The 26,136-nt window shown below is 39.8% G+C and overlaps 1 protein-coding gene across 2 annotated transcripts in view; it reads right to left on the reverse strand.

Annotated features, from left to right (window-relative positions):
* The window catches only part of TENM1 (teneurin transmembrane protein 1), a 773,658-nt gene that overhangs the window by 132,708 nt on the left and 614,814 nt on the right, over positions 1-26,136 (reverse strand). For both annotated transcript variants that reach the window (XM_072626495.1, XM_072626494.1), the window contains one exon: positions 15,419-15,635. In XM_072626495.1, the coding sequence (XP_072482596.1) occupies positions 15,419-15,635 (217 nt within the window). The remainder of the gene's footprint in view (positions 1-15,418; positions 15,636-26,136) is intronic.

Below are 26,136 nucleotides of genomic sequence, written 5' to 3' on the forward strand. Positions count from 1 at the left end.
GGATTCATTCTCTTCTGCCTTCTGCTGCTAGCTTGCCCCCGGGCCATTTTCTCCACTCCATTTCTACCACATATACTTACAGAGTCTGACTTTGCCTGCCTTACCTTGAGCTTACTTAACCTCCAGGCCCTAGGAGGCCACCTACTACACACCAGTGTGTACTTGGACAAGAATTCCCTCCATAACAGCCTATAATTATAGGATTATGGGTTTAAAGATGGAAGGAACCTTAGTGTTCATTTCATCCAACCCCCTTATTTTACAGTTGGGGAAACTGAGACTAGAGAGACTCATGGTCACACAAGGAGTAAAAAAGAGAACTGAAATTAATCTTTCTCCTGTACTATACTGGAAAATAAGGACCTGAAAGTATGGGGAATAAAACAAAATCATTTTGATGGGGGGAAGGAGTTGGTAAAGGGTTATTGGATATTGCTGAGGGAGGCTAGTTCTGGAGGTGGGAACTGGTAAGAACCTCCCAGCAGACTTATTGGGCTGGAGAGGGGCAGTAAAGAAAGGCAGGAGGGCAAATGTCAATTAGGACACTGTCTCCTCCTTTGCCATTAGATACCTTGATAACGATTTCCTCTGATCCTCTCAAAAGACTCCCTCAGGGTAAAGTCAGGGGAGATCAAGGATCCTCATTTCTTTAGCACTGTAATATTTAGAAAGCTCTTTCCTTACAACAACCTTGAGAGGTGGGTAGTGTTAGGAGGCTTCCCCTCACTTTTTGTTGGTGTTCAGTTGTTTCATTTGTGTCTGACTCTTTGTGATCCCATTTGGGGTTTTCTTGGCAAAGATACTGGGGTGATTTGTGATTTCCTTCTCTAGCTCATTTTACAAATGAGGAAACTGAAATAAACAGGGTTAAGTGACTTGCCCAGAGTTATACACCTAGCAAGTATCTGACGCTGTATTTGAACTCAGGTCTTCCTGACTCCAGGCCTGGCATTCTATCCACCGCACCACCAGGCTACCCTCACTTTGCAAATGAGCAAATAGCATCAGAGAGGGGAAAGAAGCTGCATAAAGTCACACAGCTTGTCAATAGTGTGTTCTGAGTTCTATTCTAGCCACCTCAGAACTCCTAAAGCTCTCCTGATCAATACTACACAACTCAGCATGCCATCTACCTCTGAAGCTCTCCCACTGTAATGAGGACTCAATCTATACTGGGTGCTTGTTTAATTTTTTGATTTTTCTCTCAGGCTGGCTCTGCATCTGTCATTTCCATAAATGGTTTATGTCAGTTGGGTCACCAACTTGTGTTTGTGTATTTGTGTGTATGGGGGGGTGAGTGGGTTGAGAAGAATCATGCTGAATCTCTAAGAGGGGACTCAAATCCACTCTGGAGTATCTAGTCTTCTTGCAGACCTGAAGCATCTCCCAGTGAAGTTTGGTTCCTCTAAAGGGTTGCTATCCCCTCCTATAGCACCTGGCGAGTATCACAACAGGGCCAGTAGCCTACTTGCTGGAGAAGGCTCAGTGTACCAGCATATCAGTGAGTGACTGGACGAGATCTGAGCAGCCCTCATTCACCAATACTCTCTCAGGCCTGAGACATCTCTCCCAAGTACTTTGAACTTTGCCTATTATCTTGTCTAGTCCCAATCAAGCCCAAGTATCTTGGCTAGACTCATTTGACAGAAGATAGGAACCAGAGACCAGAGGCAAAGTGATCTTGTTTGGAGAATAAAAATGCAAGCTGATTTTACTTAGAAGAACCCGGATGACCATGTGCCAGGCATGGGCTTCTTACACTGGCTAGAAAAGGGGCTGAACGACTACTAAGGTTCATTCTGACTGAGGTTGTTGATAATATATTTGTGACCTACTTTATAGATCTGTTGGGAGGATTTTAGAGAATGTTTTGAGATACTTGTGTAACAGATGAATATCCTACAATTCCAAGTAACAGGATGGAGTGTTGTGCTTTGTCAATTAACTCTTTCAGGGTATGAGAGTTTTATTTGGTCCTTTACACTTTCAGGGATGTCAATGATACCTTCCTGACCTGTAAGAATAAGCATGTCTCCTCAGATGCCTCATGAAGGCAATAACTACCTCATTATTCATTTCTGGATGATCAATCATTTGCTTCATAATTTTAGGCACATTTAAGACAGTCCCTTTCCAGATGTCCAATGGGCTCATGTATCACATATGGTGGTTTCTGATATTTGTTATCTATTTCAGTCCAGCATTACAAAAACACTTCCTAGGGTTACAGAAGAAACACATTTCCAAGTCCTTAAATGCAAATTTGTAAATGGTCATATTCAAACCCAATCAAAACTCATTCATTTTTCCTTAAATGAGCTGACTGATTTAATCCCTGTTTTCCCTGGTGGGTAGCTCACATAAATCACACCTACCAAGTGGCTAACTTTAAAAGCAGCTGGGAGCATTAGGCAATAGCACTTGAATACTCTGGGAAGGGCAGGGCTAATGAAAATGCAGTTATCTTTTGAGGCAGAAACATTTTCCTCATGACTAAGGATATTTCCAGAAAAACAAAATGAGGCCACTCATCCCAGGTTGGGGTGGGGATTTTCCCATGTACCCTGGTAATTGCTTATCAAAAGTCAGCTTGCTTTGAATGGCTGAGACCCCCTCTCACTCCCTCCACCCCCGAAACATGGGGGAAAAAGAGCAAAAAGAAAAGTGATGCCATAGTCACATTCTTGGAACTTGGAAAGGTCCATTACTTCTGGCAGACATGTTTCTGTTGGTCTAGCTATGACTCCTGAAAGCTTTGTCCAAGAAGCCCTTGTAGTTCCTCTGGAATTCTCCAAGGCTGCCCACCTTTGGTGAGATTACGTGGTTTCTTCACATAGGCTGCATTGGTCACTTCACTGGTCTCTTTTATCACTTCTGGTGAATCTAGCTTTTAAATTCCAAATGATCACCCAGCCAGGGAGGGAGCTGGGCACACAAGGTACCCAACACCAATACTCTAAATAGAGTATTCCAGGCTACTCTTCCCTCCTTCTTCTATTGGGCAAGATACCCACAGATGTGACTTCTAGTCCTGACTCTGCTGCTTACTGGCAGGATAATTTGGGGTACATCTCTATCATTCCTTGGTGGCATGCTGTGTTAAATGGGGTTAATAGTACTTTCCCTTCCTTACCTCATAAAGAAATATTTTGAATTTGTAAGAAGGAAGTTATCACTACTGATTGGGGAAAAAAAGATGCTCTTGCTGGTAGGACAGCAAATATCTACTGAGCAACGATTGGGTGCACTGCATGCATATGGATTTGCTCACCTTGCTGGGAGGATATAGATAGCATCTGGAATCTCCATCACTCTCTGGCTCCCTCATAATCCAGGGCACATTGATGAGACAGCTGGCTAGGCTTAGGGACCCAGGATGTGATAGGTGAGCAGAGCAAAACTAACTGGCCCTGTGGAAATGGAATCTCCATCCACCATGGCCTCATTGGAATCATGTACTAACCAACCAGTCACAGGTAGGTGGTTTTATATATACAGATACAGTAGGAGATAAAGATTTTATGTCTGCTTGGCCCTTTCTGACTTGGACCCTGATTGAGCAATAGGATCAAGGTTAGGAAGAAAATAGGATGCTAGGAATTAGAGGTGGGAATCATCTAGTTCAAACTGCTCATTTTAAAGATGGGGAAACTGAGGCCTAGAGAAGGGAAGGGACTAACAAGTCATATAACAAGTCATATAAGGGTCATATAACTATTATGTTGCAAGACCAGAATTCAAATCTAGAATCAGGCTGTTCTCCAATGAATAAGGTCTATTCAATCCACAGGTTTAGATACTGTTAGCTCAAATATTACTAATTAAAATTATTAGGAATAACCCAACAGGTGAGTATTGAACTGATGTTATTAGAAGCAACCAATTAAATCTTTTTCTTAGGCAAGAAGTAATTGCTTTTCCTTCTTCTTTACCTGCAGGTTTACACAAAGAAATTAGTCACACAACTGTTCTTTGTGCTGCCTTCAGGAGCAAGTCAGCACTTAGAAATCTTGGAACCTCCTGGGTTTGGGATTAATTTCTTTTTGCACCTGGAGGGGGGCTCAGTATGCAGTTGAATACAATCTCTTAATTACTCAATCAAATGGCCTTTTCTTAATCCTCATCCTTCTTGACCTCTCTATAAAGCCTTTTAACACTGTAGATCACCCCGTCTCTTTGATATTTTTTTCTCTCTAGGTTTTTGTGACATTGCTCTCTCCTGGTTCTTAGTCTCCTTTTCTGGATCTTCATCCAGGTCATGTTCACTAACTGTGGGTGTCCCAAAGGGCTCTGTCTTGGGGCTTTTTATTTTCTCCCTCTACACTGTTTCACTTGGTCATCTCATTACTTCCCATGGATTCAATTATCATCTCCATGCTGGATTCTCAAATCTACTTATCTATCCCTAACCTCTCCATTGACCTCCAATCTCACATCTCCAACTGCCTATTGGACATCTTGAAATAGATGTCTCACAGACATCTTCAACTCAACATGTCCAGAATTGAACTTATTACCTTCATCCTTATCCTAATTTCTCTATTACTACTGAGGGTACCATCCTCCCAGTCACTGAGTCTCAAAACCTAGGTGTGATCCTTGACTTCTCATTCTCTCTCAACCTCCATATCCATCTGTTGCCAATGCTTGTCAGTGTTTACATTTGCAAAATCTTTCAAATATGCTTCCTTTTCTCCCCTGACACCACCGTCACCCTCATCACTTCATACCTAGACTATTACAATAGTCTGCTTGTTACAAGTCTTTCCCCACTCCAGTCCATCCTCCACTCAGCTGCCAAAGTCATCTTCCTAAAACAAAGATCTGTCCATGTCACCCTGCTCCCTTTGAAATAAACTGATGTGACTCCCTATCACCTTCAGGATCAAATAGAAAATCCTCTGATTGGTGTTCTAAACCCTTTATAATCTGAACTCCCTTTTAAACTTTCCAGTCTTCTCATACCTTAGCCACCTCCTTCCTTCCCCACTGACCACATACTCTGCAAACCAGTGACAATGGTCTCCTTGCTGTTGCTTGAACAATATTGCATCTCCAGGTGCTACACTTTTTCTCCAGCTGTCCCCCATGACTGGAAATTTTCTTCCTTCTCATCTCTACCCCCTGACTTCCTTTAAGTTGCAGTTAAAATCCTCTCCTTATTCCCCTTAATGTTATCATCTTCCCTCTATTGATTATGTACAATTTATCCTGTCTATAACTTATTTGTACACAGTTGGTTGCATGCTGTCTTCTCCACCTGAATCCTTGAGATCAGGAACTATCTTTTGCCCTTTTTCTTTATCCCCAATGCTTAGCACAGTGCCTGACACATGGTAAGTACTTAATAAGTGTATACAGGTCAGCTGTGTGAAAGCAGCATAGAGAAGGACTGTGGCCACTATTGGATCTGTTGGTTAAATGTAGAAATTTATAACTTTAGAAGTAGAAAGGACCTAAGTGGTCATCTAGTCCAACTCCCTCATTTTAGAGGAGGAAACTGAGGCCCAAAAGTACACAGGTAGAATCTGAGGCGGGATTTGAATCAGGGCCCTGTCTTCAGCTGAACAGAGACATGGCATCCAATACATTGATTAATCCAACTGAACATTAATGTCTCTCAAGTGGATGGATCTATTAATTGAACCCCATTTTGGAATCTGTGATAATTTACCCATGAGGTGGGCTGATGCACTAAGAAAATTAATCCCTTTAATCTCTATCCAATGACTCCTCCCCATAAATAGGTTCAGGGTCTCCCTCCTTCCCTTTCTCTCTCTTCACCCCTATTTTATCCTTAAGAAACTTTCACTGGACACTTCCCTCCCCTCAAGTTATCATTCATAGGTCTCCTCTCATTCACATTACCACCTCCCACTTATCTACTCTCTACAATCTGGCTATAGAACACTCAACTGAAACTGCCCTCTCCTAGGTTACCAGTGTATGTAATCCAATAGACTTCTCAATCCTCTTCCTTCCTGATCTCTCTGATGTCTCTGACACTCACGGTTGATTGTCTCTTCCTCCTGGATATTATCTCCTTCCTAGGTTTTTGAAACACTGCTTTCTCTTGGTTATTCTTGTATCTTTCTGGTCTCTCCTTCCTGGTCTCTTGCAATGGCTCATCGTCTTTGTCCAGTCCCCTAATGTGGGTGTACCTCAGGGCTTTGTCCTGGATACTCTTCGCCGCCTGTACTTTCTGTGATTTCCTCACCTCCCAATGATCATCATTCATATTCCTATTTTTATCCAAGGCACAAGAAGCATTCTAATTGCCCAGGCCTTACCTAATTCCCCTAGTTGTTACTGTTCTCCCCACTGTATTCCTCAAATGACATTCTATTGATTTTTGCATATATTAGATACTTACTTATATACACGTTGTGTCCTCCTTCCCCTGCAAGGAAAGCCTCAGTTTTCCTTTCTGATTTTGTATCACTAGTACTTAACACAGTGCCTTGAACATAGTAGGTATTTAATAAATTCCTGATACTTGAACTGAGTTAGTGATATCAATAAGACTGAAAGGCACATTTAGCTTTTGTAAGAAACTCATCTCTCTAAAGAACTCTTAAGCCCTTGAGAATTCTACAGCTCATTTTGAAGGCTATTTCACCTGACAGCTCTATTTGGTAGCACATATTCTTCCACGGGTCACCATCACTTTGTGATTAGTTATTGGAATTTATGAGAATTTGGAAGGCTACCCAATCTAAGAAGCCCACTGTGGTTTCTTTCGGCTTCTGCACAAGTAGCCTAATGTCCATCTCAAAGCTAATGAGGGTGTGTGCATCTAAGGCCAGAGTCCTGCTTATTTTCCCCTCTGGAGGTTCTTGACTTGGAAACACTGGCATTTGCTGAGGGAATATACTTTTCTTTCATTGTATTTATATCCACAGGGCCTGGAAAGGCTTAATGGCAGCTCATCTGCTCCTCTGTCACTGAGTGTCAGGATCCCACCTGTCCCCATCTAACACAATCACTTACATAGGAGATCAGATGGCAGGAAATGGGCACGTCAAGGCGGTTCAATATATGGATGAATGGTATGAACCCATTACCAAGTGTAATATCCATTAACCTCATGAGAGAAATAATCAATCTCATCTAATTTGAATTATCTTGAAAGAATCCAAGATGCAGAGAATGTTATAAGTGATGTCAAATCAACCTATATAGTTATAAATATTAATTTTTTAAATGAATGGTGATTGTCTGCTTGGCACAAACACTATGAACAGCAGAAAAATCCAAAAATTGTGTCCAAAGAGGAAAGGGAATAAACATTTATAAAGCACCTACTATGACCTTGTATTAGTGCTAAGTGCTTTATGAACATTTTCCCATTGGATCTTTGCAACAGGTCTGGGAGGTAGGTGCTGTTATTTCCCCCATTTTATAATTGAGGAAACTGAGGCACACAGAGGTTAAGTGACTTTCCCAGAGTCACATAGATAGTAAGTGGGTGAGGCTGGATTTCAAGGAGGGTCTTCCAGGTCTATCACTCTAAAGCCTGTGCCACCTAGTGGCCTAGCTGGAAATATTCTCTCAGTTTGAAACTAGCTAAGATACACACTTATCCTTAATAAGCACTAAGCCTTTCTTTTTTCGTGAAGTCAGTCTAAGTCAGTTTGGTAGCTGCTCATTGTATTTCACTATAGACAACTGGTCCCGCTTTAGGCTGGTGCCTGCAAACCCTCAAGTCGGTATCACTTCTTCCCCATAAGATCAGATCAACAACTAATTCACATCCATCACATCCCTCCAGTGTAGCAGAGACTCCTAACTTGACAACCAAGGCCTACCTGTTAGCAGTCAAGTTTGTAGCAGAATCAATGTTTGTGACTGTGACCAGCACAGCTCCACTCTGTTTAATCTTCCCCTCTAGTCTTGATCTAGGACTAGCCACTCTTTTGGCCTCTCTCTGAGTTGGAATGGATGCTACCTCCCTACTTCCCTAAGAGCGCCAAAGCATGATTTATTAAAGAAGTTATGCAAAGTAATTAGTGCTATTATCAGGCATCATGAATAAGCAGGACCAGACTCAGAGTTTTATCTTAAAGAGAGGTCTACTGAAGGACTGGGGTAGACGGAGTGCTTGCCAAGAGCCCCATTCGCAGGGATGTTTGCTTGTCTATCTCTGCCTAGCACTATCAATGGTGCTTTTGTTTGTTTTCTGGCCATCTCATGTAGTGCATTTTTGTAGTATTTGTAGATAGCTTTTGTTTTCTCAATCACTCCTAAAGGAGTGGAGCCAACAACGCCAAGTGATAAAAGGAGGTGAACAGTCTTCCTACTAACTCCCTCAGTGTGCTGTGATGGCAGAGAGGGCTGGATTTGGAGTCGTCATGCCTAGGTGAATTGCCTTCAGCAAGTCATTTCCACCATCTGTAAATGTTTCCTCATTGTAAAATGAAGGGGCTGGAGGTAGGAATGGGAGATATTAAATAGTAGTTTTAGGCTGGGTCAAAGATTGGCAGGGTATGCCCACAGTGGAAATGCCTAGAAAGCCAAAGACACAGTCATGACTGTACTGTCATTATAGCAATGCTTCCACCTTCTGTGTTTTGTTACTGGCTCTCTGAAGGATCATAGCTTTTCCCTTTAAAGATGCTAAATCTGCATTTGGGAACTGACTTTCTCTTGGGTTTTAACATCACTTGAATGGCCCAGGTGACCAAAAACAGTTCTTCTTTGGCAAATGTGAGAAAACATCAGACCACAGGGCTTGGTGGACACCTGGCCTACACTGCTTTGCTTAGGCCTCTAGGTTGATAGCCACTGCTAACATGGTAGCACTGCCCTATAGAGCTAGTTGCTTCTGCTAGTATTTTGCTCTTTAAAAGCATTATTCCATTAGTGATGGTGAGTGAAATGTCTGGCTTTGCAAATTACTGCTGTCATTTAGTTTAATGTACTCTGGTTTTACATATTTATAAAAACCTTTTCCATTATTGATAGTGATTAAATGCTTAGGCACCAAAGATCAATAATGCTTCTATTCACCTATTTACATTATTAAAAAATAATAAGCTGTACAGGGCATGTACAATATGTGATTTACTCTGCAGATACTTTTAAAATAGATGCAGAAAAGAAACCTGAAATGAATCCTATTCAGTGTGGAACAAAGGAAAGAAAACTGGGTTTAGAGGCAGGAGGGTTCCAATGCCAGCTCTTCTACCTGTGAGACCTAACATTCAAGGGAGGACCTCAGTGTCCTTCCCTGAAAAAGGAGGGGACATTGAAGTTTTCTTCTAGCTCCAAATCCAGGATCTTATGGAACTTAAAAAGGGAAGGAGAGCAGTAAGTGGTAAGTTTATGAAAGACTCCATTCTGAGCAAATTGTCAATGGAATTTCAACTCCATGGGAACCTTGAACCCCAGATGACAGTTAACATGAGAAAGGTCTGGATAGTCTGACATGCAGCAAAAGGACACTGAAAGAAACTCAATATTCTGGATGATGCATATGAATAGATAGAGTAAGTATCAAGGGAACACATTCTACCCACTGGTACCTTGGACAGCGTGTGTGGGGCAGCATCTTTGGCATTCTGTGGTCAAGTGTGATGCTGCCCAAGTGTGACAGCTAGTACCATGATCATGGTTACAGTGCTTTGAGAATTGAAAAGAACACACAATTCTATGCACTTAAAACCAATTATTCTTTAAAAGTTGTCGTAAAACGACTTCAAATAATTGTACCAAAGTACATTAAATTGATAAAGATTTTGAAAAATTCACTTCAAAGCATTTATATTTTTAGAGATATCATTCTCCTATTATGGATTGGCCTCACATATATCTGATATGATTACAGTAAGTCATATTTTCACAGAAAAAGGTTATCTCAAGAGAGGTCAATAAGCATTTATTATATACTTACTATGTGCTGGCACTATGCTCAGCAATGGCAAAGAAAGTCCTTGCTCTCAAGGAGCTCAGTAGGGATAATAAGTGAACAACTATGGACAAACCATGTGTGTATGTATGTACGTATGTGTATATATCTATATATAAAAGCATTTGTAAATAGTAAGTTGCCTATAATCTTAAAGGGAAGGCATTAAGATTAAGGAAGACTGGAAAAGGCCTTTTGTAGAAGGTAGAGCTTTAGTTGAGACATTGATGAAGCTTGGGAAGTCAGAAAGTAGGGATGAGGAGGGAGAGCCTTCTCATCTTGGTGGAGATGTAGGGGAAGTGCCTGGAATTGGGAGATGGAGTGTCTTGTGTAAGCACAGCAAGAAGAATGGTGTTACTGGATACCGAGTAGAGAGTGGTAGGGAGGAGGGATAAAGGTATAAGAAGACTAGGAAGGCAAGAGGAGGCTGGGTTATTAAGAGCATGAAAAGCCTACTGGAAGATTTTATATTTGATCTTGGAGGTATAAGGGAATTTCTGAAGTTTATTGAGTAGGGGATAAGTTGACATAGTCAGACCTAGGTTTTAAGAATATCACTTTGGCAACCTGAATGGAGGGTAAATTGAAGTGAGGTAAGATGTGAGGCAGGCAGACCTACCAGCAGACTGTTGTAATAGTCCAGGTAGGGGGTGATGGAGGCTTGCACCAGCATGGTGGCAGTGTCAGACAAAGGAAGGAGACATATATGAGAGATGTTTCCAAGTGATTTGAAATGGGGGATGAGGAGTCAAGAATGATATCTAGGTTGGGAGCCTGGGTGATGGGAGGATGGTGGTACTTTCAACATTGAAAGGGAATTTAAGATGACTAGAGGTTTGGGACAATGAGCTCTGGATACATTGAGTTTAATATGTCTACAAGGCATGTAGTTTGAGAAGTCTAATAGGCATGATGTGAGACTGGATGTTAAGAGATTTTAGAGTTAGATGAATAGATTTTAGAATAATCTGCATAGAGATGAGAATTGAATCCATGGGAACTGGTGGGATCACCAAGTAAAAGAGTATAGAGCAGGGGTGTAGTATAATAGAGTATAGAGTATAAAGCAAACTTTCTCTGCAAAGGGTCAAATAGTAAATATAGGCTTGGCAGGACAAGAGGCAAAATCAAGGGTATTATCTAGGTATTTATTTTTATTGACAAAATTTAAAATATAACAATAATAACTGAGTATAATTCTTTGTAAGACAGCATACTAGTGAGAAGAATGGAATTCATTTGGAGGGGGAGAATAGCATTCCACTTATTTGGGGTTCAGAGTTAAGGGCTCCCTATCATCAGAACTGATTGCAAATGTTCATCTGTTAATGCTGATCTGTTATTAGATTTTACATATTTAATTTTTGAAAGCATCTTTTCACACAGGTAGACACTGCCAAATATTGCTATCAATCATGATTTTAATTGAGCATATTCATCCACAGAATTATATTAGATTCTTCCCTTGATATTTGTGTTTTAGCATATCATTACATTGGAGATTGATAGCTTCCAATTGAAAGTGAGGTGGAAGTTCTTCAACTACACAGTTAAATAGATTTTGCATCAAGTCTGAATAAAAGCTGCTGGAACTGTAGTTTGAGTTCAGAAAATATATCATTGCAAATCTGTGTGGGAATGGAGATCTCACTTCTTGTTTTAACTTTTGATAGCACAGGAAATGTACGAAGCAGCCTGACATTACTTGTGATCCAAACAATGTCAGTTGTCATCAAACTGACTTTATTCCAGTATAAATTTTGCATAGAAGTAGTTTTGTTTTATACTTTTAAGCTAAAATCATTAAGAAGCTGTAATAAATCTGCATCAAAAGCTAATTTCTAAAGCCATTTAATATTTGATAAGAGTGGTTCTCATTCAGAAATATTTCCCATCTCAGTGCCCAAAAAATTATAACAAAATTTTATTTCCTCTCCTTTTCCTGTTTTGACACTATGAATATGCATTGGCAAGAAAAAAATAAAATATCAGGGTAAAGCAAAACACATGGCACTCAAAACCCTGTCAAGTTATAACTGTGTCACTGGAATTTGTAGTGCTCTGAGTGGCAGTGAGAAGCAAGGAGAGTGCCACATACAGTCTGTCACAACTATTCAACTCTGCTACTGAAGCAGCCATAGATAAACTATAAGTGAATGAACATGACTGTGTTCCAATAAAACTTTGTTTAAAAATGTAAAAATCATTCTTAGCTTGAGTGCCTTATAAAAACAGGTGACAGGCCAGACCTGGTCTGCAGGTTGTGTTGTTGACTCCAGGTAGAGAAGCAGAAGAGAAGAGGATCCAAGACAGAGCCTTGGAGGACACCCACATCTAGTAGATATGACCTGGATGAAGATCCAGGTTTGACTCCAGCCCATACACTCTGTGAGACACAGTGCATCAAGAGTTTTGATTTTTCAAGTTCAATTGCTTTTTTCCAAGGGGAATGCTATCCTTAGCTTCTTTAAGGGAAAAAAACAGGTATTTAAAAATATCAAAATGTTTATAATGCCTAAGATCACTCGGTGAAAGAATTAGAATATCCCCTGAAACACTAACTGATAACTTTGTGTACTTAACAAATGTATTAGAGAACCGCAGTCAAACCAGACAGAAGAGGCTGTCCTGCTCACTCTGACAACTGTTAAGCTGATGGCACAAGCAGAAAGCTACTGTGGGGGTGTCTAGGTCTTTCTTTACCTTTCCAGGTTTATCGCTCCAAATATCATGTGCTAGGTCATCCCATATACTCTTTCTGCTCTCTAAGGGAGGGTTCAAATGGAGAGAATGATTTCTAGGTAAAAACACATGGTAGCAATGAAACGAATTAAAAAACCTCTGGGAAGGAGGCTAGATGATTTAAATTCATATATAACAAACTTCCCCTTTTTCTTTCTCTATCTGCCTCTTCCCTTGTACGATACTAAACTCAGAGAAGGCAGAAGTTAATTAATGGTGCTTTTCAAAAAAATGTATATTATGTATACATGTATAATGTGTATATACACATTAGCCAGTCCAAACAGTGGCCAATGTCAAATCTTAATATTAGCTAGAAAAGGTGGGTTGAGGTTAAGTGTTGGAAAAACAAACAAATTTGCAACAGTTATGAAATACTGACCCTTAAAGACCAGCAATTATTAACTTTTTAAGTATGTGGGTGACATTTCTCAAAATTCAGTAATGAACAAACTCTCTCGGTTTCTTTTTCTTAAGAAAATTACCCAGACCTCTTTGCCTAAGTGTGGTATAAAGGTAGCAAACTATAACCCTCCATAGGCCTACGAGGTTCTTCTAACTAGGGTGTATTGGAAAATACCTGGAGCATCACCCTAGTGAACATCCAATGCCGACAGAAACTGCAGAGGTTTCTTAATGAAAGAGAAATTAACTATGGAGAGTATGGCAATATTATATGGGCTTTCAAAAAGGGTGAAGACCCTGTTGCTTAACTATCCATTGGCCAAACATTTTTGGTAGTGACTGTGTAGAAGAATCAGAAGAGTACAATTAAAAAAACCCTGTAAAATGGGGTTTACGTTTCTTTCCTCTTCTACGGAACTGCATTTTTGAAATGAAAAGGGGAGTCAATGAGAAAATAGATTTGAAATTCCCATTTTCACGTCTCTTTTTCTTTTCGGGAGGATGAAGGGTTGGAGGAATATGTCTATTGTATAAAGCAAGGTTGAATTGACTCATACCAGTCCTTTAACTACATGGAAGACTCAACGCACCAGCCAACCAGGGACACAACAGGAACTTCTGTGTTTTGCTCTTTTTTGAATGAATGTTGTAATTTCCCTTGACATTAATTATATTAACTAGTCTAAAGAACAAATTATTTTCATGAGATTGTAATGGCAGCCATGCCTTGTTTAATTGGAAAACCATGCCATGACTAAAGCTTGAGCAGAAAAAGTCATTGAGAAAATGCATGGGATCTCCCTTTTTTAAAGCGTCAAGGTAGCTTAGTAATGGCTGTTTTTTCTTTATCAAATGGACTATATCTTGGTACCAGTCATTCATAAAAATAAGTGAAACCACTTGAAACCTTATAAAAAGGTTTCAGCTCCATCATTACTATGTGTGTGACCCTGTGAAAGGCGCCTCCTCTCCCTGGACCTCGAGTGCATGGAAACAGTTATGGCACTGAAGCAGAGGGCCTCAGAAATCTCTTCAGCTCCCCATCTAGGATTCCTTGAAGAAGAAGAAGCCATATTTTCTTAATAATGACACAGGGAACTATTTCTCATTGAAGAAAAAGGTATGGCTTAAAAATTAGGTTTCTGAAGTCAAGTTTACATCAAAAAAAAGTAGAATGTGACATTTTAATGTAATTTATAGAATTTATATCTGGAAAAGACCTGCTCTTCTTTGTTGTAGCTATTTGCTAACATATGACTTTTTATTAATTTTATGTTTGTGTGTGTTGCACACACAGACACACATACACACTCTTGAGGGGAGGATTATATCTGCATATGTATGTGGGAAAATAGATATATCAGTATTGTAACATATGGTGGGTAAGTTTGTATCTGCTTCTGTCTTGTAGATAGCCTTCATCGATATTCAGAAATGAGTTTTCAGCTTTTGCATTTTCTGTTGTGCTTTGGCTATTCATAAAAAGTGTTAGTATACAACAACAAAATTGACTTGGATTATGATTAGAAGGGGAAAGAACGCTGGAATAGAATGAGAGGCCCTGGATTCAAAGTCTTCTTATGCCCCCTGTCATCTCTGGGACCTTGGACAAATCACTGAATCTTTTGGGGTCTCATGTGAAACGAGGGTATCATTAGATGACCTCTATGATCCCTTCCAATGCTAAATCTATGATTCTGTAACAACCATGTCTTTCAGAACATTTCTTCTACCCTGCTAATTCAGATTTATCCAATCAATGTTCTCCCTAGCTGCCAGAATAATACTCTCAAGATACAAATCTGACCATGCCCCTTCCTTCCTCAAGAGTCTTCAGTAACTCCCTATTACCTTCAGGACAAAAAGCAGACTCCTCAGCCTGGCATTTACAACCTTCTACAATCTGATTCCTGTCTACCTTTCCAAACTTCCCTTACCACACTTACTAGTAGGCTAGCCTAACTAGCCTACTAGTTGTTCACTAAAATCAACATCTCACCTCTAGTCATTGTGCCTTTGCAAAGGCTATCCTCTATGCTTGTATACTCCTTTGTCTCCTCCACTGACTAGAATCCCCAGTTTGCTTTGAGGCTCAGTTCAAGTGCTAATTCCTATGGGGAACCTTCTCCCAGTTGTTCAATGCTAACTGCCTCCTCACATTGTAGTGTGCTTATTTATCTGTTTAAGAACACAAGCTTTTGGACAGCAGGACCTGGTTTTCCCTTTCTTTTGACACTCCCAGTATTTAGCTCAGCATCTGGTACAGCGTAAGTTCTAAAGGGATGTTTAAGTTGAATTAAATTATCATCATAACTCTGTAAGGAAATGTGACCATCCTCCCCTTCACTGATCTTAAACACATACCTGCTATCAAATGAGACTTCTCCAGGAATGACATGAGTGCTGTCTTTGCCAATGAGGAATTTGATTCGGTCATAGAAGAGTCGTGGAGGATGCTGGGACAGCAGGGGCTGACTCTGCTGAATGAGGTCCAGGGGATCTGGAGAGCCCTGGCAGAGAGGGGTGATGTAGCAGTTGCTTTGTTGGCAGCAGTCAGGGTCCACACAGTCTGTCAAACCATCTGAAAAGTAACAGGTTGGTTTTAAGTGGAGGAAGGAGAAGTCACTTTAGAAGAGCTTGATTTTCTGTTTCAGAGAAATTTTAGGAATGCAATTCAAAATGACCACCATGTTTTGACTGGGAAATATGATACATTTGCCTGTTTTTCAGAGATTTCTCTCTCGTCTGAATTCCTTCAGCACAAACGGACTGTACCAGACCATGAACCAGAGGCAGTGCAGAATGTTGGCCAGCATTCTGGATTGAGAAGCAAAAGATAAGGATTCAAATCTCAGTGTTGCTAATTCCTGAGGCTGTTTGACCTAGGGGAAAGTATTTCCTCCCACTGGAAAAATGAGGCAGACTATCTCTCAGAGCTTTTCAAGCTCCTAATCTTACTAGATTTGTATTTTCTTGGTTAATCCATTCACTGATCCATTACAACAAATGCTTGTTGTATGCATAGTCCCCATGCTGGCCCAGCCAGTGAAACAAAGAGAAAAAAACAAAACCAAAAACAATGGCCAGAGACCTCAAAGAGCTTCCAAATCAATTTTTAAATGCATACATGTCTTGTGGTTTTTTGATTATATTGTATTTACTTCATAGGATCACCGATGGAATTGAAAAGTCAAATTCAACATGTCCCAAAATGATTATCATTTCCCTCAAGATGACTCCTCCTTCTGACTTCCCCGTTCACTTTCCTTCACCTTTCCCATTCCAATAATTGACCAAGTTCTATCAAGGACTAAGAGACCTTAGAGGTAAGCCAGTACAAGCCCTTCATTTTATATTGTCAAACCCAGGTCCACTGACTCCAAATCCAGAATGCTTTCTTATTGTACTGTATTGCTTTTTCTATGCTGGATGAGGTTGGTATACGTTTCATTGACAGAAACTGGGGATCCATTTATCAGCTTTTTTCCAGAAAGTTATGTTCTAAATACATGACAAAATAGTAATTTTTCTCTTAAAAAGATTCTGCATTCTGTGTTACTGAGACTGAGGATCTATCCTCCTTTTCCCTCCTCTCCCCTGATGCCCAAAGGGAGATAATGTAATGAAATCTGGATAGGGAGCCAAATTCCAGCTCTATTTACTAGCTGTATGACCCTGAGCAAGTCTCTTCCCCTCTCTGGGTCACCGATGCCTCATTTGTAAAGTGTAGGTTTTAAGTAAGATGATCTCTGAGGTCCTTTCTACCAAAAGATCTTCAATCCTCTCTCTAATGGAAAGCAAATCTCTCTATCCCCTTCTGCTTCCTCCAGGCTCTTACTCATCCCTGCTGGTTCGTCAGTCTCCAGTCTATCTCTTTCCACTGGCTCCCCCATACCTCCAGTGCTGAACAAGCCTTCCTCCTCAACCTTTTTATCTTGCATCTCTCCTACTTATCACCACTAAATTTCTTGAAAAAGTAGCGTATTCCCAATGCCTCCAATTTCTGATTACCTTTTGTTTGTTGTTCCTTTATGCCTTGAAATCTGACTTCTGACCTCACCAGTTCATGAAATAGTTTTCTCAAATGTGCACAGAAACTTTTTTTCCCCACATTCCTAAATACAATGGTTTTTTCTTAGTTCTCATCCCCCTTAATTTCCTTCTAGCATTTCACATTGGTGACCATCCCCTTCTTGATAGTCTCTTTTCCTTGGATTTTTGAGATACACAAATCTCCTTGTTTTCTCCTTCCCTAACATTACACCTTCTCTGGGACTACCCCCACCCCAACCTCTTAAGGTGGGTGATCCCCCAAATTCTGTTCTCAGCTCTCTTCTTACCATAGTCCTCTTTGCCTTTAAGAGTCAATCTCATTCACTCCTTTGGCTTCCATATGCAGTCTCCTAAGACTGAATACTGGGACTTGTACCTTTCCCTCATTCCCCTCAAGCTCTAGGCCAGAGTTGTGGCCTTCTAGGCTCTTGGGTGTGGCCTTGGACTGAGTCCAAGTTTTACAAAACAAATCCTTTTATTAAGGGGATTTGTTCTGTGAAGTTGAGATTCAGTCAAAGGGCCATGCTTGAGGAACTAAAAGGTCACATGTGATCTTGTGGTCACAGCATCCCTACCCGTGCTCTAGACTCACATCTCCAGTGTGGAATCTTCAGCTGGATGTTTCAACCACCCAGCAAGTCAAATTCAACAAGTTTCAAAATGATTATTCTTTCCCTCAAGACTGCTCCTCCTTCTGACTTTCCTGTTCACTGTCAGTGACAGCAGGCCTTATCCAAGTTAGAAATCTTGGCATTTTTATTCGATAATTCCCTTTCCTTCACCTTTCCCATTCCAATAGTTTACCAAGTTCTGTTGATTTCACCATTGCAAAACCTTTTGCAACTGTCTCCTTTCTGCTCCCACTGTAACTACCCTAGTACGTAGTGATCACCTCCTAATGTCTACCAAACAAAGTACACAATTTTCACTCGGCATTCAGAATTACTGAATAATTGACAAAGCTACGTGCCAGTCAGTGAGGGATAGGGTGTGGGCATTCTAGCAATGCTGCTCAGACAGGGTTTACTGATCTGCCTGCCTGTAGTTCAAGAGATATCAGGGACTGATTGAAGCAGATGTTATGTCCCATCTCTTTCATTCCCTTTTAGTTTAGTTTCTGTGAGGATTTACATCCATCGTCCCCTGCCTAGTAAACTCGAAATAAGAAAGAAGAGCCATTGTGAAGGTTCTTAAGGAAAGAAATTAAACCCTAATCTGGCTGTTTCACTAGGGTGGGTACAGGGCTACCGTATTCTAATTACCATTGCTCCCTGCCCCTCACTTCCCAGAGGACATGGATCAATGCATTGCTATAGGTTTCATGCATCTCTGTCTGTTTCCTGCTGCTTAGCTGTAGGGAGAGACATCACAGCTGGGGGCTCTGAGAGTGAGGATCACCAGGAGAGGAGGTGTTTGTAACAGCAGCCCCAAGGCCCCCAGGAAACACTTTTCCCCACATGGAGTCCTTTAAAATTCCCTATACCACAGATGCAACTTTGATTTAAAATGCAGTTTGCTTCTTTACTGCTTTCTCTGTTTGTTCAATGTATTTTTGCTCTGACCTCTCTCTCTCCTCCCCTCCCTCTGCCCCCAGATAACTAACTTTTAAAGGCAGTTGAGTTACAAGAAAAATGTTTCTTTCATTCCCCCTGTCCCAATCAACAAATATAAACAGATTTTCTATAGATTTTAGACTTATCCACCACATTCCCAAAGCTTGATGACCCACCTCATTTGTTTACTATCTTTTTGTTTTTCTAGTGGAACATGTGGCTACAAGGAAAAGTAAGCAGAATGATGGAACTTTGAAAAGACTGGAGCAAAGCACACAACAATGAAAAATTGGTTTTTTAAAAGGTCAGTCACTTTGCTCATACATTCCATTCATAATAAGAAAATTGGGAACAGGAAAATTGGGTTCACACATGTTTCAACTTGCCAAGCACCCAACTTGGTTTTTGAAGAAAGAAAAGAACATTAAAATAAATAAAAAATCCAAGTGAGTTAAGACAAAGGACCCCAAAATGAGTCACATGAAGAATCATTTAAAATGAAGACACCAATTCTCTTTCTGTTACATACCATTATAAATTCCAAGCTAATGTTTCTTATTTAATAATTGCCTATTATATGGGGTTGGCCCTCTATTTGCTGAAAAGACAACAAGGTTTCTGTCAAATTTTGAGAGGCTATAGGCAGGAAAAGTAATAATGACATGCAACCCTCAAATTGTAATTCGTACATGAGCCCAGTATGTGGCAAAGATCTACTTAGCAATTATCACATTGGATAACACCCAATGCAGTCTGTCTAGACTGTTACAGAGAGGTGCAAATGAAATTCACATTGGGTGTGGGTGTTTTTTGTTATTAACAGTTCGTTTGTTGTCTTGAATTAGAAACTGTAGCTCTCTAGTGACAGGCTGGCTCTGTGTAGCAGTTATGGACACATCAAATGTTAGTATACCCTACTTTTATTGCCTAGTCCCTTTACAAGATAGGAACACACACACACACACACACACACACACACACGTGCGTGTGCGCACACGCAAAGATGAGGAAGGGTGGGTGGCCATGGTAATGGGTCTGACTTTGCTAGTTAATGGGAATGGGGACAACAAGGCAGAACATGGGCTAATGAGGCTAAGAAGGACAACTGGACAAATCAAGTTAAATTTCACAGCAACCAAGTACATTCCCTGACTGTACTAGTGGCCTTGAACATGTGTGCCCTTGCATGCATGATGGGTCCTAGTCAAAGAAGAGTTGAGAAGTCAGTGCCAATATGGTTCTATTCTGGATCACATAACTCCAAAGCATGTGTCCTTTTGGTAGTGGCAACCATTACAGCATCTTCATGCATGATGGACAGCCTATGCTTGGTTAATATGGAGATATGAATGTTTCTAGGCCTCAGCATCACCATCTAGCAAATGGGTGATCTAATACTGATTTGTATTATAAGATCAATATGTACAAGTCATAATGCATGTTTCAGTGAAGCAAGCCAGAGTTTTATACACAATGATCTTCCAACACAAGCAGTTGATGCAGAAACATCTTGCTTTTATCAGGAATGCAGGATGTGGCATAAGGTCCTAACTGGACATAATGTAATCACAATAAATGGATAAGCATTTAGAATACAAAGGATACCTCCTTTTCCCCAAGAAAATGAATTGGGGCTAGGGTGAAGTGAGATAGTTATGGGTGAGAAGCAGGACAGTAACTCATGACTACTTCATTCCTTGGGAAGGCCAAGGAGCAGTGAATGTTTCTGGGGAAGGGAGGGGGAGGAAGAAGATGAAAACCAGCAGCTACCCATCATTCCCCATCAAGTAGCAGGGAGTGCCGTCAAGAGGATTATTGAGACCAGGGGTCTGGAACAGCAGCTTAATGAGCTCTTGCCCTTCTGCACTGGCTAATGGATAAGGCATCTATGCAGCATGCTCAGCTCATTGGAATGTGTCCATTTCATGGCACACAGGCACAGGTGAGGTCTGTGGCAGATAGGTAAAAGCCTACTGGAGTCAGAGGGGAACAACAGCTTTCATTACTGCCACAGCAAAAGCTTATGCATTTCAACTTCAGAATTTATAATAATACGGTCAGAAGTGGGAAGGAAACAGAAGGAAACATGATATCCATGCAAAATGGTTTCCTAAGCAAATTAAACAAACCTGTAGGAGGAGTATTCAAACTGCTTTCAAACATTTGTAAAACATGTTGATTAATTATAAATCACACACAAGCATTCACTAAAATAATTCCCCTAAGGCCCTTTAAGAGGTAATACACTTAATTCTAATTTTTTATGTACTTGAAAATAATAAAACTGTCCTTCAACTATACGACACATCGGATACTCCCTGCCTGGCCCCCTCTCCCTTATCCCATGCCACAGTAAATATCAGTTAGGGAGATTTGACTTCTTTAATTGGCGGGGCAAAGTTAAGGTGAACCAAGGACTTCTTCAACTCAGACTACTGCTAGAGCTCTAACTTAATATAACTCTCGAAATTTTCTGGGCTCCAATAGACTGATTTTGCTTTCTGTTTTTCTCTATTATAGATTATATGTCCTAACAGTCATGTTGCTAATAATGCTTCTAAATTTGTCTGGAGATTAACAAGAGATTGATACATTCAAAAAGTTTAATAAGCCATTGATAGGCTATTCATTGATATTGCACCTTTATCATCCACTTTTACCTGAATGACTGGATCTCAAACATTATCTCATTAATTTTCTTCACCGTATGATATATTAATAGCAAGTATTACTAGCTTTATTTGGCACGTAGATTGCGTGAGGACAGGAACCAACAATTTTACGCAACATTACACAGTAACAGGGTTGGGAACCTAGTCTGGAATTTGGATTAAAAAAAAAAAACTTCTCATTTTGCTTCCTCCAGAGCTTTTTTTAAAGTGATAATATATCACATAGTAGGGTGGCTGGAAATGAGACGCATGCTCAGGGGAGAGATGAAAGATAGAGAAAAAGAATTAAAAATGAATCTCCAATTAGAATAGAAGAGCAAATGAAACTACCTTAACAAAGAGCTAATAAATCAAGTAAATAGCTGGAAAAAGAATCAGATTATGGAATCTTACTCTGCTGACAAGGAAGACCAAAGTATACAAATACAAGACAAAGTCAAAGCTCCTACATCCAAAGTCTCCAAGAAAAATATGAATTAGTCTCAGGCCATGGAAGAGCTCAAAAAGGATTTTGAAAATCAAGTAAGAGAAGTAGAGCAAAATTTGGGAAGAGAAATGAGAGTGATGAAAGAAAATCATGAAAAACAAGTCAACTTCTTGCTAAAGGAGATCCAAAAAAATGCTGAAGAAAATAACACTTAAAAAAAGACTTACCCAAATGGCAAATGAGGAGAAGAATGCCTTAAAAAGCATAATTGGCCAGATGGAAAAGAAGCTCAAAAAGCTCACTGAAGGAAATAATTCCTTAAAGATTAGAATGGACCAGATGGAAGCTAATGAATTTATGAAAAAATCAAGAAATTATGAAACAAAGCCAAAGAAATGAAAAAAATAGCAAACAATGTGAAATATCTCATTGGAAAAACAACTGACCTGGAAAATGGATCCAGGAGAGACAATTTAAAAATTTGATCAAAAAATAGCCTAGACATTATCTGTCAAGAAATTATCAAGGAAAACTTCCCTGATATTCTAGAACCAGAGGGTAAAATAGATGTTAAAAGAATCCACCAATCATTTCCTGAAAGAAATACCAACAGGAAAAGTCCTAGGAATATTGTAGCCAAATTCCAGAGTTGCTAGGTCAGGGAGAAAATATTGCAAGTAGCCAGAAAGAAATAATTTGAGTATTGTGGAAATACAATCAAGGTAACACAAGATCTAGCAGCTTCTACATTCAGGGATTGAAGGGCTTGGAATATGATATTCTAGAGGTTAAAGGAGCTGGGATTAAAACCAAGAATTACCTACCCAGCAAAATTGAGTATAATACTTTGGGAAAAAAATGGTTATTCAATGAAATAGAGGACTTTCAAGCATTCTTTTTGAAACAACTAGAGCTGAATAGACAATTTGACTTTCAAACACAAGAATCAAGAGAAGCATGAAAAGGTAAACAGGAAAGAGAAATCATAAGAGACTTACTAAAGTTGAACTGTTTACAATCCTAAGTGGAAAGATAACATTTTTAACTCTTGAGATTTTTCTCAGTATTAGGGTAGTTGGAGGGATTATATACATATAAAGAGAGGGCACAGGGTGAGTTGAATATGTAGGGATGATATCTAAAAATATAAAATTAAGGGGTGAGAGAGGAACATATTGGGATGAGAAAGGGAGAAATAGAACGGGACAAAGTATCTCACATAAAAGAGGCAAGAAAAAGCTTTTTCAATGAAGAGGGCGAGGGGGCAGGTGAGGGGGAAAGAGTGAACCATACTCTCCTCAGATTTGGCTTAAGGAGGGCATAGTATGCACACTCAATTTGGTATGAAAATCTATCTTATACTACAGGAAAGTAGGGGTAAAGGGGATAAGCAAGGATTGGAAAGATGAAAGAAGGGAGGGCAAATGGGAGGAGAGGCAATTAGAAGCAAATACTTCTGAGGAGGAACAGGGTCAAAAGAGAGAATAGAATAAATAGGGGGCAGGATAGGATGGAGGAAAATATAGTTATTCTTTCATATCATGATTGTTATGGAAGTGCTTTGCGTGATTACACATGTATAACCTATATTGAATTGTGGGACTTCTCAGTGGGGATAGGTGGAGGGGGAGGAAGGGAGAGAATTTGGAACTCAAAGTTTTAAAAATGAATGTTACAAACTGTTTTTACATGCAACTGGGAAATAAGATATACAGGCAATGGGGTACAGAAATCAATCTTGCCCTACAAGAAAACAGAGGGGAAGGGGATGAGAGAAGGGAGAGGTGTCATAGAAGGGATGGCAGATTGGGGGAAGGGGTAATCAGAATGCATGATCTCTTGGGGTGGGTGGAGGGGAGCGATGGGGAGAAAATTTGGAACTCAAAATATTGTGGAAGTGAGTGTTGAAAAGTAAAAATAAATAAATTAATTTTTTAAAAAAGGAAACATAAAAGCAGAGGAAATAAACAGTTTTCTTGATAAACTATAGCTCACTCTGAGAATACTATTCTCCACTGCTTCTGTTTAATTAGTGACTTCTGTATTTTGGTAGAGCTGTGATATCATCAACATGGAGGCTCCCTTTAATGGGATCACAACCCAGTCACAGCTCTTCATTTTCTGCAACTCTTATCTCTGTTCTCCCATAAATCTTTTATGTAGGTGCACCAAGCATGTTGGCTGTCTTCCTCTAGATGTCTCTATGTTGAATGGATAAAAATGGAGCAAGTGGATTGTCAATCAGTTATTATGTCTCCCTTGTCACTTAATTGGCCCATCTACTTTTTTCTTCTCTGATGACATGGTTTATACCATTTCTCTTGTGCATTCTTCATTAGTAATGTATTACAGTGTGCTCAGGTCCACCGTGCATCTCTCTACTGCTCTTTGTATGATCTTCTACTTAAATTCTTTAGTTAGGATGGTTTCCCATGACTCCCAGCCACATACCAGCACCAAAAGAAGACTGGCATTAAAAAGATGGCCATCTGTTCAATGAGAAAGTTGAGGTCATTAAAGGCACTGCTCAATGTCCCAGAGGCAGTCCAAACTGCTCTCCTCCCCCCTATCAATTCCGGACCCAGCACAGTATCTATCCAAGAAATACATTCTGAGGCACCAGACCTGTGGGATGTCCATACAACTGTATATCATAGTTGGAATGGGCATTCTTTATCCACTAGTTTTTTTTGTCAACAGGTAGGTTAAGCTCTTGACTGATTATGGGTCTTAACAAAGAAGTTTTGCAGTATTTCTGGACTTGACACCATCAGCAAAATGTCATTCATAAATAGGACCTTTGGTGGTTCTAATGATTTATTTGGAATTTCTCTTCCACTTGGACACTCTGCTAGGCATGCTCCTTGGTAGTAGCAAATATCTTTGGTGAGCAAAACTCTCTGTTTTATGCTTTGCTTGATACTTATAACAAGGGTCATCAAAATTGTTGACAACCTTCCTAAAATGTCTTAGGCCACTTTCCTACCCTATCAGTTAAACCAAACTGAATCTCTGTTCAATGATGAAAAATATTAAAGGACTCAGGGTAACATTCTGAACCATTGCAAGGGTAAAAAGTGTAGAAAATGAGATGAATGTGTACTTATCCCTAGACATGTTCATCTAAACTTTGTCCCTGAAAATCCCAATTTGGGGATTTGATGCCACAGGAAACAAAGTATTGCAGTATTAAATCCCTTTGATGAGACTTTCTTCTTAGGACTTGCCTCTTAATGCTCTGGCACTTGGTTATTTGCCCTTTGTTCTTGAAGAGGTCTATGACTTTGGGAATGTGATGTCATGACTTGCAGGTGAATTGGATTTAAGTGACACAGGGCTGTGCAAAGTCACTAGCCTTACTCTCTCTGCCAGAGCCATCTGAGTCCAGAGGCCAGATGTAGATCAGGAAGTCTAGAGATGGCCCCAGATGCAGTGGGAGACCTAGGTTCCAGATAAAAGAAATCTTCTAGTACTTGTTTTTGCGGTACAAGTGACACAGACTAGATATGAAGATAATATTTTCAGAACAGCTCAGTTACAGACTAAATATCTAATTTATAAGGAGATTGAATCATTACAAAATGCCTCCTGAGCATTCTGTGTCTGTGAGCGCTCCTTGTATAGTTAAATAAAAATCAGGAGAACAAAAATTACTTGGGGAAGTATACCTTAAGAATTTCTGGAAAATTGGGAAGCAGGTCAGCAGAAACTAGAATTTTATACTATATATCAAGCTCAAAAGGACATAAGACCTAAATATTAACGTTCAAATCGTAAAAAAAATTAGAAAAGAGCTAGGATAGTCATCTTTCTCTATTATGGTTAAGGCAGAGTTCTTAACCAAATAAAGGAAAGAGACAATCACAAAAGATAAAATGAATGACTTTGACTACATGAAATTGACAAGTAGTTGTAAATCCAATGCATCTAGGACAAGAAAGGAAGTTGTTGACCTGGAAAAAAATCTTGGCACCAAGATTTTTATCTCTGCTAAGGGTCTGACAGCCAAGAAGCCAATACAAATAGATAAGATCAAGAGTTATTCCCCAGAAGATAAATGATCAAGGGAGATGAGTAGACAGTAAGGGGAATTCTAAATACCATCAATCATATAAAATAGCTTAGAATTGTTAATAATAACATATATGCAAAACAAAACAACTCTGAGATTTTACTTCACACCTAATTGGTAAAGATGGCAAAAAGAAAGAAATGGTGTTGGAAGGGCTACCTGAAGACAGGTATGCGCCATTCTGTAAAGCAGTTTGGAATTTTGTTAAGAAAGTGAAGAAGACAGCTATAACCTCTGACTTGGAGATTCCACTGCCAGGTATATACCCCAAGAAAATCAAAGACAGAATGCAAGGTCCCATCCAC

This window comes from Notamacropus eugenii, chromosome X (genome assembly GCF_028372415.1).
Source record: "Notamacropus eugenii isolate mMacEug1 chromosome X, mMacEug1.pri_v2, whole genome shotgun sequence".
NCBI classification, from domain to species: domain Eukaryota; kingdom Metazoa; phylum Chordata; class Mammalia; order Diprotodontia; family Macropodidae; genus Notamacropus; species Notamacropus eugenii.